A 14517-nucleotide genomic window follows, 5' to 3' on the forward strand; every position below is an offset into this window, starting at 1 on the left:
TATTTGACAGACTTCATAACCATTATAAAAATAAGAAACAAATCTAAATTACAATTTGCAATTATTCTAATAAAAAGTAACAGGAAACAACAAATGTTTATTCTGAATAGCTAAAATCTCATGACAGTATACATCTATTTATATGTATTAATTTTTGTTTTATTGACCTTTGAACTATGTCTAGCTGCAAATACTAAGACAAGTTGAAAAATTACAAGGCATGACTTTTTATTAAACACTATAGACAAATTCAAAGCTGTTTTGAAAACATGTATTTTTAGGACAAGAATATTCTTCACAGAAAAGGTAATAGGAAAGTACCCACTGTTGTCTTGGGAACGAGTTGAAAGGGTAAGACAAAATCTCAAGTGAGCTTTTAATGAATAGACTACCTGTTTTTTTAACACTTTTAGATCTTTAGGTAATATAATAGTACTAGTAGCAAGAACCCAGAGTACTGTGAAAAACACTATATGTATGAAACAGTTTTGAGTGCTTTTTCTAATAATTCATGTATTTTGTTTAGCATTTGTGAAATCCTAGTCTGTGAGGTTGCTGTTTGGGAGTGTTGTGGTCATATTGTTTGTTTTCTTTTTAATAGAAATGTATCTTGAAAAAATTTAATGCTGAAAAAACAGAAGATATTCTTGAGAATAAAGTTAAAACTACAGAGAGTGGACAGAAAAAAAAGTACCTCTCCCTGAAAATGTTAATTTGTTATATATTTTATTAGATAACAGAAAAATATCTCAAATTGTAATTGTAACACTGACTTTTGTAAATACCTGACATTTTCACAATTTTAGTTACATATTCTCATAAAAAGTGTTGTGCACCTGCTATTGTTTCTTAGATCTTATTCCAATAAGCCTACAAAATGATCAAACAAATTTCTCTGTAGTTGTGGAGTCATTGAAAGATATCTTAGGAATTAGAGTACTGATGTTATGGAATGGCCAAGTCAGTCTCCTGACATCAGTCCCATTGAAATTTTATGGACTGAGTAAAACTAATTAAAGAAATATCGCAAGCCAAACGTGAAAGATGAATTTTTTGAAGTACTCAAAGAAGGATGGTAGTCAGTCACTTAGGGATATCTGTACAAACTTTCTGAAAGCATGCCACATCAAGGTGAAGCAGGGAATGATGACTAAATGTTAACTAGTGAAACTAGTTTGTGTTATTTTGAGTTTTATTGTTACGTTCTGTTATTACAGAGAAACTTGTTTGATCATTTTGTAGGCTAAGTGGAATAAGATGATCTAAGAATCTACAGCAGGTGCACAACACTTTATGACAATATGTAACTAAAAGTGTGAAAATTTCAGGTATTTACAAAGGTCAGTGTTACAATTAGGATTTGAGATATTTTTCTGTTATCTAATAAAATATATAACAAATTAACATTCTGTATATTAAAACAGAACAGGTTTAAAGATTACTCAAACATATTAAAGAATGGTACAGCTTCATGATTTGAAAGCATTAATTCTAGTGATACGAAACCCCTAATCATCAAAGGATAAGTTAAAGCTTATCAAACTTGTATCAGTTATGAATAACAAATAGGCATCTGAAAGATAAACAAACTTGGTTTGCTACTTTGTTCATGCTGCCTCCCTTTTCCAGTTACCTCAACAATAAAAGAGTTCAGTTACATTTTGTATAATGTTTTGGAACTTTTACATAATTTTGATGACAGCATTCTCAACTGTGACTTCTGTGTCTTAGAACTGATATAATTTTGTGATCTTTTTCACATTCAAAATCTAATATCTTTCCAGAAAATGTAATTATTTCACAGTTGGTACATAAAAATAACAATCAAATCTGAATCTTTTTGTATTTTATTATTATTTAATATTCCACTATGTATATATTGTTAACAATGAAGCAACACCAGTATAAAGGCAAAAGTTCCTGCAAAAGGCAAGATTTCATTTGAATTCAGAGTAATGAAACTAATTAAGAAAATTATTTGCAGAAAGGTTACTTGTTGAAGTTAGTCAATATTAATTTAAAGAAATTAGTGGAAGGTTATTTTATAAATGTTAGGTCCAACAACTGGATTCTTCAGACCATTGGATAGTGTGGTAATGATATTTATTTTACAATTTATTAATGCAGCTAGGAGGATAAAAGAAGGAAATAAATAACTACTCGAGAAGGTTATTTATTATAAGCTATTCCGGTTGAGTAATATAATCTTATTCTAGGAGCATGTGACTGACACTCCTACTCGTGGAGTACCTTCCCTTGAGGATCTTGGCATCACTCTGACATACATGGAGGATCGTGTACCATTTGAGCTTCGACCTTTCCGTGCTTTGGCTTATTATGATACTGAGTTGGGGGAATTTGAAAAGCCACCAGCACCTCCAGCTCCAATTATGTGAAAGGAATAAAAAAAGTTGTGCAGTAGTTAAAAGTAGGTGTGACCAGGTTTTATCCTTACTACTCTTGTACACAATTTTTTTGAGCAATGGCAAATGTATAAAGATACCTATAGTATGGAAACTGTGCCAGTAATATCATTTACATGAAGATGGAACAGCACACTTAGTAAAGTAAAGAATATATTTGTTTCATACAGTGTAAATGAGCAAACTAGTAATGATAGGTAGAAGAAATGTGTATCCCATACAATATATACCTACAAATTATATTGATAATGGTACCAGCAAACTTTGGTAATGACAGGTAGAAATGTATCTTAAGATAGCTGGTATGGGTATTAAAATAAAGTAGAGAACAACATTTTGACCTTCTTAGGTCATCTTCAGGTTGAAATGTTGTTCTCTACTTATTTTAATAAAAGTTTTAATACCCATACCAGCTATGTAGAGATACATTTTTACTTCAAGCAGGTTTCTGATCATTATAAATAACAGGTAGAATAAATGTTCCATGTTACATGTAATGAATAATGATGAGCAATACTAGGAAACTTGAGTAAAGATAAGTAGAATAAATGTGTTCTGTACAGAATATAACTAATAATGACTTGTACTAATAACATGTAGAAGAACACAAATTTGTTCTTCATCACAGTAAATTCCAGTGAATTGAATTGTAGTAATGTTAGTTGAGAATAATAAAGTCCAGTAGCTGCTCAGTAATACAAAAACATGTAACCTATGGAATAGAACAATTTTTTTAAGACTGGTTGTTATGCTACAGGCGAAGTATTATTGTCTGTTCTAAGTATTATTACTACACAGTAGTATGAAAGTGTATCTGTATGTATGCATATGTTGTTGCTATCTTGTTTTTCTTTCACAAGTATTATTACTTTCCATTGACATGTAAGCATTTGTATTACCTTTCTTTTGTTGTTGATATCTTTATTTTCCTCTTAAAGATAAATTGTTGTCACTGGCCAAGCACAACATATTTTTTGAAACTTATTTCTTAAGTAAACAGCATGTTTTTTTGTTTAAATAGCTTTTGTTTAACTGTAAAATTCAGTACTGTGATAACCAATTATCAATCATGAAAATGCTTTTCATTAGATCAGATAAAATCTTTTTCATTTATTTATGGCTTGGATTCAAATGCAGTAATGTAATTAAAAATGTTTTTGGTAAGGGAAGGCAAGAAGGTGGCTCTCTTTTTGTACAAGTTTTCTATTTACAGTAAATTTAAATCTCAAAATCTAAAGTTTTTTCTTTCTGTTTTCAGGAAATCGGTATTCTTGAAAACTGTGTGTACAGATTTGATCATAAGAAGTATTTACGTAGCAATAGTTTAAGTCATCTGCAAGTAATTTGTTCTGGTTAGGAAGTTATTGTAATGATAACCTTTGTTCTAAAAAAGAAGTTTATGCAAGTTATGATTTAATAAAGTGGTTTCAGAACATTGTGGATACACTTGCTACTGACTTAAAAAGATATGTGAGAATAGCACCTGCTGACATTTATTTCAAGATTCTTATAAATAAGCAATATAACTACTTCAACTCTCTCTATACAGACTTGTTTATTTTGACCAACCATGCAACCATGATGTAACTATCAAACAGTACATACTACAACTTCTGATAGTATGTGTATCTTATTGTTTGGCAAGCTTGTAGTAAAAACTGCAAGTTGTTTTGTACATAAGAAAATTTGGAAAAGGTGATTTTTGTGCAAGATTAAAAATACTTTTTCATCTTAAAGATTTAAAATTTCATTTGAAGAAGTTCTGGAACATCCTAAATAAATATAAAGTTTTAATGTTATTTTCTTTATCATAACAGTTTACAATCTTCAAGTTCATTTCATCAACTTTGTAACAACCACATAAAATATGAAATCTGAGTTACCCATTTTTCTTTAGAATTACTGCATACTGTAACAGGAGCTTAAACAGCCTCAGGCATATAACAGTTTACATCTGTTGCTATTGTTTTGATTGTTCTTTGAATCATTTAACTACCAGTCTCAATGATAAATAGCTTTTATCTGATTATGGGTGTTTTTCAGATTTATAAATTATTTACAGCTTTGGACAAATTAATTTAAAAAGTGAGGTACCCTGAAGTCTTTCAAAAACTTGTTTTGGAGTGTTGTAAGCTTCTTTCATCTGTCTGTATATTATTTAATTCCATATTATAAATCATCTGAAGTAGCCATGATGCTGTTTGTGTTATCAAATTACCTGATTAAGTTCAAGTGTTATTTTTATCAATCTCATTTAAATCAGGATTAATAATTAATTTTTTACATTTTAATCAACTTTGATTATCATTCAAATATCATCGTATTTGTTTTATCCAGTGCTGATGAGGCTTTCTCCCAATACCAGGGCTTTATCAGATCAGCTATAGTATGACAGACGTAGAAGTGATGATTAAATAACGTGAACTGTTATGGTGCATACAAGATTAAATTAGTGAAGCATAAAGCTTCTGTCATGAAGTTGTTTATGTATATATATATATATATTCATGACTCCAATACCTTGATTTATTGTATGGTTAGATACTTCAAAGTGTTTATGAAAGTACATCAGAAATGTGAACACAAAAACATAGTTATTTCAAGTTTTTATTTCCAAACTTTCATCATGCTAGGAAAAAAAAAAATCTTACAAAAAAATCTGCCAAGATAAAAATATTTAGTTCACTAGCACTTCCCAAACTTTAGGATTATAAGAAATACCAAAGAAACTAAAGATCATGCTTGTTTGATTCATATTGTAAATATATAATTCCTTCTTGCTTTGTGAATGATCAAGAGAGTTTCAAATCAGTAATATTTTGGAAGAAATTATATTTACATATTCTAAAACATTTGGATACAATTATATAGGAAATTCATTTTTCTTGGAGAATCGCATTGCTTTTTTTCTATGGTCATCTGGTGATACCGTTCTAAGAACATGACAGAAGCTGTGCATTAAATCTGATATTCAGTACTGCAAATACTTCTCAATAAAATCCTGAATAAGAGGGGAAAAATCAAATCATAATAACTAACAGATGTTTACTACAATGTTCCAGCACTACAAAATCATATTTCATCATCACTGATAATATAATATTACGTTAACAAAGTAGCAGAAAATGATGAGATTGGCTTTTTTATATACTTTTTACTCATGGCTTATAAAATAAAACAATTCAGTTAAATATTAATGTATCAAACAGAAGTTATAAAAATTCTCTCTCTTTTTAGAAAAACAGTTTAGTGGTCATGATAACACATGCTGTTAATTTGTCTCATGTCTCTCTCTCTCTCTCTCTCTCTCCCCAACTGGATCATATACTAATTACTAATGTAAACAGATGGTAACCATAAAAATATCTTGTATACAAGTTAAAACAAGATAATATGAAAAAAATTATTTAATTTCAATTGCCTCACTGGACTTTCTTAAGTGATGATAAACAAACAATGAAACAATATCATCTATATCTAATTTTTAAATTGCACTAAATTTCAATTGCCTCACTGGACTTTCTTAAGTGATGATAAACAAACAATGAAACAATATCATCTATATCTAATTTTTAAATTGCACTAAATTTAAATACAGAGTAACCTGTATGTTCATCTATTCTTTGACTGCAGTAAACAAACCTGTAAATTACTATAGAGCTCATAGTTTTATAATACTAACCTTATCATATTGTATCCCAACATGTCTCTTCAAATGCAAAAGATACTGCACTGTAAACTCAAATACAGTTGCCTTATCTGTCTTTTCACTGAGTCCAGGAACTAAACTGCGGAGGCCTTGACAAGCATTTTTAATTCGTCCTCTTCAAAATGTAGAAATTATAACAGTATATATGCATATAAGCTTGTAAAAAAACATTAAATATTTAGTAGTTAACTTTAACATGAATCTATGTACAATATATTAAGTGAGAAAGAAGTAATTCTTTAAAAGAAATTTTGGCAAAATCATGTTTTATTTCATATTTATAAATAATCATACTTTTGAAGTTTAATAACAAAACTAAATTCTTTAAAATTATAAATTAAACAATAGTCAGTTATTTCAATTAATTGTTCCAAGTCTTGTGTAACTGTCATTAATGTATTCTGTGAAAAAAATATACCAACATTTAACAAAGCATAAAATTGTGATAATTTTAGAAATTTGACAAGATAATTTAATCTAATTAAAATAATTTATTTCAGTCATAGTAAAAATATTTAACTGCTTATTTACTGGACTTTAATGAAAGTTATGGTAGATGTGTTAAATCCTAATTTCCTTTTTCTCTTGATCCTAGAAACCTCATTCTAGTCTTTTTAAGAAGAGTGCACTAAGAGCAGAAAGTGAATAAATGTGTTAATTTAATCACCGTCTTTTCCTTTCCTTCTCGTTATGATTTTCACGGCCATTAAGTGGTAGAAAAAAAGGAACACTGTCAAGGGATCCAATTATTTGTTGGAACTGCCCTGTGGAAGCCAATCTCATTTTTTGCATACCAGGTGTTTCTAGTCCAGTAATCTCTTTGCTCTTTGGTATCCTGAAGTGTGAAATAGTAGTACAAGAATGACTGACTCTTAAAAACAAAACAACAGTAACTTAATAATATCAAAATAAAATGCTCAAAGGATAATTTTCTTATCTGGTCAATAAAATTTTCAAAATTAATTGAACACATTTTAATTAAAGTGTATTACACATCTGCAGAATGTATGAAATTAGTTCTCTCTCCATTGTAATTCTATAGCCAAACAAGTCCTACATACAGACCTTTATTAATTATTGCTTTAAAAACTGCTCTTACTCTCTTGTCTTCTTACTTTTCAAGACTAATTATCACTTCCATCAAAATGAACAAACCTTGAATATTCTGGTGAATTGTTCACTTCTTCACCACTGCTATTTAAAGAAATTGTGGGATTAGCAACAATTGAATTAAGTGATGAGTTGCTTGGGGTAACAGTAACACATGCTGGGAAGGAACTAAAGGTGTAAGATGTTCCTGTCTGAAATAGAAATTTACAAAATTATTCTTCATTGGTAACTTTTTTTTTGTTCAAAATTATACACTCAACAATATAAGTAAAATTTTTGTGTTATGAATAGCGTGAACATTAGCAAATAATGAGAAGTACACTGTAGCAAATGCCATATGTCAAAACTGAATTTTCTTTACAGAAATAAAGTATTTTTGGAAACAGTTTTTATATACACTTCAATAAAGATGTATGAATAATCAATCAAAAGCTCAGAATGCCCTCCAAGTGGTTTTCTCAGCCATTTTAAAGTGCTAGGTAGCCATCTCATTCTTTTGAACCAAGATTTCAAGCAGATAGGTTGAAATTACATGAGACTGATAAATTATACTGGAATTCTGTGATGTTGATATTATTATTTATGATTTTGTAGTTATTTCAAATATATGTGGAAAACATGAAAAAAAAGTTTCACATCTTCCACGTGAAATTTGAGAAGGCTTAGCAACCTATCATAAGCAATTGGCAAATGAGTACAAAGGTCATCAAACTAAGATATAACTGCTCTACTTATTTACTGTTCTATGTTTTAAGAAAAGTTTAAGAATTTATTTATAAATAATAATAATCTATATATAATTTATAATAATTAAAATATGATTGTATTTTACAAAATACTAGTTCACCTAAGCTAACCAAGAGAGGTCACTTTGTAAAGGCTAAAGGTCAGTTTTATATTATTGGATACAGTACCAGGAATGCACTGTGCTCCACATCAATGCAACTTTCTGTAATGTTAGCCATGCACAATTTGGAAGGTTAATATAATAAAAATAATAGATTGTTATAAATTTATAATGTTATGAGATTTAAGTTATTTAGACTAAACCTTTTGTGTTATAATTTGTATCATTCTAGAATGAAGAAAAACAATGTAATTTGTAATTATTTCCTAACTTTTTATGGTGGTTATGAGGTTGGTCAAATTGACAGACCCTATATACTTAGGGTAGAAAAAATAACAGACAAAATATGAAGTTTTACTTAAAACAAATATTTGAAATGTATTTAGATAGTTTTAGGCACTGAAACACATGTCAGTTTTTGGGATGTAAGAATAGCTTTTGATCATTACATAAAAATTACTTTGTACTCAGACTGGTAGTGAAACAGATTTGATATTTTTTCAAACAAAAGGCCAGGCATGGCCAAGCGTGTTATGGCGTGCGACTCGTAATATGAGGGTTGTGGGTTCGCATCCCCGTCGTGCCAAACATGCTCGCCCTTTCATCCATAGGGGTGTTATAATGTGATGGTCAATCTCACTATTCATTGGTAAAAGAAGAGTTGGCAGTGGATGGTGATGACTAGCTGCCTTCCCTCTAGTCTCACACTGCTAGATTAGGGACGGCTAGCACAGATAGCCCTCGAGTAGCTTTGTGCGAAATTCCAAAACAAACAAACAAGTCTTCAGTAAAAATACTTCATTAAAAAAATCAGATTTTTTGTGTACAAAAGATGTGCAATCTTTACTAAAAGTACCAAATTTTGTGAAGGTATACATAGTGCATAAAAAGTTACAAGATAAATCATTAACTTGTGTGGATTATACCAAGTCTGTTGTAAAAGGGTTGATAGTCTGAAGAAGTAAGATAATCAAAGATACCAAAAAATAGGGAAATGGTATATATGAAAATCCCACTATCTTAATTTATATATTTTTTATACAAAGATGTCACATGGTTCTTTAAACAGTTTCATATCTAGTAATTAATGGCATAGTTATTCCATGTTGCTCGCATAACTTGTTGGAAAAAAAAGGAAAAGTAACTAGTGTTACAGATGATAAAGAAAAATAATAAATTTTGAATGTACACATCAGTTGTGACCAAACCAAGGATTAGTAGCTTTTATATTATTATGAATGTTTTTTGTTTTGTTTTTTCATTTATCAATTATTCACAGCTTTGGACAAAATTTTGAAACTGAAAAACACAGATTTCCTTAAAGAAATGTTTTAGGTTTTGTATACTGTGAATTAGAGGATAATCACGTGAATAGTATGCAATCTTCCAAGGGTAAATATTATCATATTATGTAACATACATTTTGTATGACAGTTCACACACAGATAACTATGCTTTAAAATATACTATAATAAATGGGAAGTACTAAATTGACTACTATTTCCATAATTTAATTTAAAATTGTTAATTATAGGGAAGTATTGAGATGAAGTTTCCACCAATGACACCATTAAAACGTTTTTTAAAAAGTTCAAAAGAAAACTATTACAACAGCAACAAATAATTCAAAGTCAATAATTTAGCACAGAGCTGCCCAACCAACCAGTGATCCATGGGCCATATCTGGCCAACAGCCAAGGTTCATCTGGCTTTCTAGTACTGGAAGGATTCCTTTGATAAGAATTAAAAGCTTATAAAATTAAGAAACAAAATATTATTTTAAATTTTATAGAGTCAAAGTATTACTTGTATTAGTTGTTACATAGTTTTAAGTGCACACTGGATAAGTATTAGATATTCCAGTAATCAAATACTTTTAACATCTGGGATTCTACATTGTTAACACCAGTACAACCTGTGAGTTGACTAGCCCCACAATGTTTGGAAATTTAAAAGTACTGGTTTAGCAGGTCAAACAAGAAATGTCATTGCATGAGAGACTTGAGGAGGAAATACAGAAGTATTGACTTATAAAGAACAAACTTTTACTGTTCATAAATACAATAACAATCACTTTGATGTTATTTAACACACACACTGTTTGGCCTAACTATCATGAAATTGTATCATTTTTCCTGCAAGAAAAATGTGTATTTTCATATAGAAATGTATCCTGTTTTATGATTAACATTTTTAGACATAGTTTTTATCATGTTTATTTTAAGCACAAAGAGAGGCAGAGAAAGATAGATTTTTTTAGAAATTGGCACAAGAGTTTACTTGATTCATAGGAGACCAGACTGGAGGACCATGTTGACCCATAAGAGAACCATGAACCAAGTTTTGCGTGTTTAACAGAGCAGGGCTGTGCTGTGTGAAACAACTATCTGACACAGAGGTTCCACAAAGTTGAGAGTCTTGAATAGCATGAGGAGTTGGAATTATCGTAAAGCAATTGGAAGCAATTGGAGTCTTGGATGTTGGACTAAGCAGTTTTGTGCTCTGTAAAATAATATTAAAATATAAAAGGCATATAACAAAATATACTGTATGAAATAAATAAATATCTATATAGACTCACTTGTGATAAAGAAACTAGAATACTATACAACATACATATAGTTTCAAACTTTTACTTCACCAACCTTTTTTTTTATTATTATGAGAAGTCCCTGTTATTGTGACCTTTATGTGAGTGGTATTAGCAGTATTAAAGTTTCATTGATAATTTACAACCTATTAGTCCAAAAGTCTAAAATGTTTTAGGAGTTCCATTATTTTAATCATAGGAATCAGTTTGGACACTTAAAACATTCTACTTGAGTAATTTTCCTTTTAGATTCAAATGTTAGAAGAGAGTGAAAGAAAGTTAAGAAAATAACCACTACCAAAATGATTAAACATATCAAAGCATATTTGCAGAAGGTAAAAATCAAAGTTGGTAATTTTGTTTACCAAGTTTTTATTTTAGTAAGACAAGCTAACAGTTTACCATTTTTGAAAAAATTTTTGAATGACCTAAAGGAGCAATTAGACATGTAAAGTACTCAATCTGTGTTTTCCTGAATTGAATCACATTTTATATGTGAGACTTTATCTATAGTAATAAAATTGTCAGCATTTCCCTGGGAAGTTGAATCTGTTTGTTGTCGACATGTGTGGAAGAAAACAATATAAATATATATACATATATGTACACACATATCATTCTTAATCTTGACTGTTCTCAAGGACAATTACATATGTTTCAATAGTAGTGTGTGTAATATTATAGCACAGCAAAAAAAAACATGATAAATCATACAATGTTTTTCCTGCTTGACCAGTTCAGGCTTCTACAATGTGGCCCATAACCCTACCCATCCATATATCTTATGTATCCAATGTATCTGTGTGCTATCCCTCATTCTCACTGCACAATATTATGCGATGCCATGTTCTGCGAGACATTTTCCTCAACATAACGGATTATTGTTCCAAATGATGCAGTAACAGCTGCCTTCAACTTATCATTAATATTATAATGTTGTTTAGACACAATATATGGATGGGTAGGGACTTATGGGCCACCCTGTAGTATGTATTATATCATTTCAATTTTGTATTAATTATTTGTTGTTATACTGCTGCCAGTGAGGCTTTTTGCTCAAAACAAAAACTTAATGGACCCACTAGGTTACAGCACAAATTCATTGTTGCAACAGTATCTTACATTCAATTTACTGGAAACTTGTATAAAGCCTAGAAAAAATAATGTGATTTACATTATTATCAGTTGTGATGTGATGCAGTATTATATACACATCACTCATAAATGCTACACTCTCAGTAAAAGCATTCCACAACTAAAAGCTTAGACAGTTTTGTATGACAAGGTTATTCATTTTGTTGCATATGTTCATGGTTATATAAATATGTTAAAAATACTTGAAAAACAAATAAACAAATTACTTTAAAAGAATTTAGTTTGAGGATTTTTAGAGCCACCACTTCATAGAAAACTTTTCAACTGGAATTTCATAAATAGCAAATATAATATTTTGTATGAAACTTATCATTCTATAAACATACGGTTTTAAAAAATTATAATGTAAACCATATGAGATTGTAGGTTTTTGGTTCTATGTACTAGTTTAATGAAATTTAGGCATATTTTATCTAACCTTTGTGGAATTTTGATGTTCACTATCGTCGACATTTATTGTTGTTAAATTCAGAATTGGTCTTGAGGCATTGGAAGGACTTACATCAGCTGAACTGCTCTGTAGGTGACTGGAACACTGATTTCTTGATTCATAATCCCAAAGGCTAAAAAAATATAATAATGATTTATTGCATTTTAAAAAATCAGAAGTTAGTGAGAAATAAAATGTTGATAAGAATTAAATATGTTTTATCAGTAAATACCTGTAAAAAGTATGTATAATATAAAGAACCTCCCTCTATGACAATACTTCAAAAATCCTGAATACGTATATACGACAATAAATTTCAAAATTCGAATAAATGTATTAAAACATTTGTATTAATTTTATTCACGTTTTTCATATGTATCCAGTTATGTATAATATTTACCATTAATATTTATAAGGTCAATTAATAAATAAACATATCAATAATTTGGTGTAAAATTACATACAATCTGAGTAAATGATTGTTAAATGTCTTACCTAGTGTTTAAATGTTCTTGGGTTTCACACGAATTATGCAGAAGATGCTTACTTGATGGACTTTTGCTTTGTAGGATATCAACAGGAATCAGGGTATATTGTGTTCCTGCTCTCAATGAAGCTATTGCACTGGCATCCACCTCAATGAAAAATTGAGGTTTGCTGTTGCTTAATGTCTGGATGTTTTGACTATCTTCTCTAAATATTGATAACAATAATCAGTAAAAGACATATCACACTATATTGCAGTAACATGCTTCTTAAATATGATAATGCACCAAATTATATCACATTCTTAAATAAACCAATATGCTGCTAATTAACCAGTCTTGCAACTATTAGTGTTATTGAGATTTAAATAAACAAAATATGAATTGTGATAGAGAGAAAAGATATAGTTGTTACTAATTAAATCTGTGATAAAACAAATTAGCACTAGTAATTCATACATAACTCCCAATACAGGGAGATGAAAATAAGACAAAATGTACTTAATTTTGAGTGACTTCTAGTAAAATGACTAGAAACTCTAAGAAAAGAGACGAAAAGGCCTTATTAATATTTTAAAAGTATTTTGGGCCAACAAATATAGCTGAAATACAAAACAACTCAAAAATGCAATTAAAGATAAGTAGCAGACAATTTGTATTCCTCAGTTCCCTAATTTAGTAACACTTAGTATCAAAGTCAAAAACTTCTTTGACAAGAAACCCACAGATACCACTTATGAGTGAAACTAAATATTTTTTACTCTCCTTGCTGCCTTCTAGTGGCTCAGGAATAACATTAATGGCTTATGATGCTAAAATACAGTCTGATAGAGCTCAGATAGCTCAATGTGTAGCTCGAGCTTATCAGAAAAAAAAAAGTGCCCAAAGGCTCTTTTTTAATTGGTAATTCTGTTAAGCACAGAGTTCAGCAAATTCCAAATTTATGCTACAAGGTTATGCTCTGGACTTTGTGATGGCCATTTCATTCACTTCTTATCTACGCTTTTTGGATAATCATGTTCATTTGTGATTCAAATAATTTTGTGAAGATGATACTGCACAACAAACCATCATTGAGCCTGCTGCATGTTTAACTGATGGTACAAGACCTTCCTTCTGCAACCTTCTCAGTGAGTGTGTATCTGCCAGCTAGAACCAGGCATTTCAAATTTATAATCCTCTGCCTAGAGCACCATGTGCATCTGTTCTAAAAAATAAGATACACGTTTTCCTTTGTGCAATAACGGCTTCTTTTTGCTGCTACTATTTCCCAAAAGCTACATTTCTTCAGCATTCTTTAGATTGGAGTTTTATCAGTGTGTCACTTTTTAATTACTCGAGAGCTTACCGTGTACTGTAGAATCTATTTGTGTCATTTATTAACTCTCCTACATTTTCTTCTGTTGGGAACATTTGAACACTGGAGTCTTCTTGAGTTGTCAAATGTACTGTAACTGGGTGCTTATTCAAAATTAATGCATCTGAGTCTCGAATCTCTTGGTTTATTTCTTCTTCGTTCATGTTTTACGGTAATTTCTGGAATATAATAAAGCTTGTTGACTTTTCGAATTTTTAATAACACATAATTTGACAAAAGTTTAATCATACAATTTTAAGATGTATACAGAAGAGATTAATATAAAAAGAACAAAACCAAAATACTGCATATTATGTGTGTTATCATCAGTTATAAACAAGTTATCCACTGTAATGGTATTCCAACGTATCTGCATTATTTAAATAGTTTTTATGAATTCAATATATATGT

The 14517-nt window shown here is 29.8% G+C and overlaps 2 protein-coding genes across 2 annotated transcripts in view; one reads left to right on the forward strand and one right to left on the reverse strand.

Moving 5' to 3' along the window:
• The window catches only part of ND-39 (NADH:ubiquinone oxidoreductase subunit 39), a 40966-nt gene extending 37103 nt beyond the window's left edge, over positions 1–3863 (forward strand). Inside the window, exons 9-11 of the mRNA XM_076472884.1 lie at positions 282–351; positions 2217–2428; positions 3682–3863. Of these exons, the coding sequence (XP_076328999.1) occupies positions 282–351; positions 2217–2396 (250 nt within the window). The 3' untranslated portion in view covers positions 2397–2428; positions 3682–3863. The remainder of the gene's footprint in view (positions 1–281; positions 352–2216; positions 2429–3681) is intronic.
• A 1151-nt stretch (positions 3864–5014) lies between these two features.
• LOC143235085 (uncharacterized) lies at positions 5015–14277 on the reverse strand. Its single transcript, XM_076472883.1, has 8 exons — positions 14098–14277; positions 12760–12957; positions 12253–12397; positions 10370–10591; positions 7288–7433; positions 6800–6967; positions 6106–6247; positions 5015–5424 (listed from the first exon to the last, which is right to left on the reverse strand). Exons 1-8 carry the CDS (start codon positions 14268–14270, stop codon positions 5395–5397), a joined length of 1224 nt encoding a protein of 407 aa, XP_076328998.1. The 5' UTR covers positions 14271–14277; the 3' UTR covers positions 5015–5394.
• Between the last annotated feature and the right edge of the window lie 240 nt (positions 14278–14517).

The sequence above is a fragment of the Tachypleus tridentatus genome, chromosome 12 (genome assembly GCF_004210375.1).
Source record: "Tachypleus tridentatus isolate NWPU-2018 chromosome 12, ASM421037v1, whole genome shotgun sequence".
Classification (NCBI taxonomy): Eukaryota; Metazoa; Arthropoda; class Merostomata; order Xiphosura; family Limulidae; genus Tachypleus; species Tachypleus tridentatus.

Bases quoted from the DNA above. Each gene is read 5' to 3' on its own strand.
- LOC143235085 (XM_076472883.1), bottom strand. From the start codon at position 14,270: ATGAACGAAGAAGAAATAAACCAAGAGATTCGAGACTCAGATGCATTA. The intron at 12,398-12,759 runs GTAAGACATTTA...ATATTTTTTTAG, and splicing joins CAAGAACATTTAAACACTAG to CCTTTGGGATTATGAATCAA. The intron at 7,434-10,369 runs GTAAACTCTTGT...TTTCTATTTCAG, and splicing joins TCTGGTCTCCTATGAATCAA to ACAGGAACATCTTACACCTT.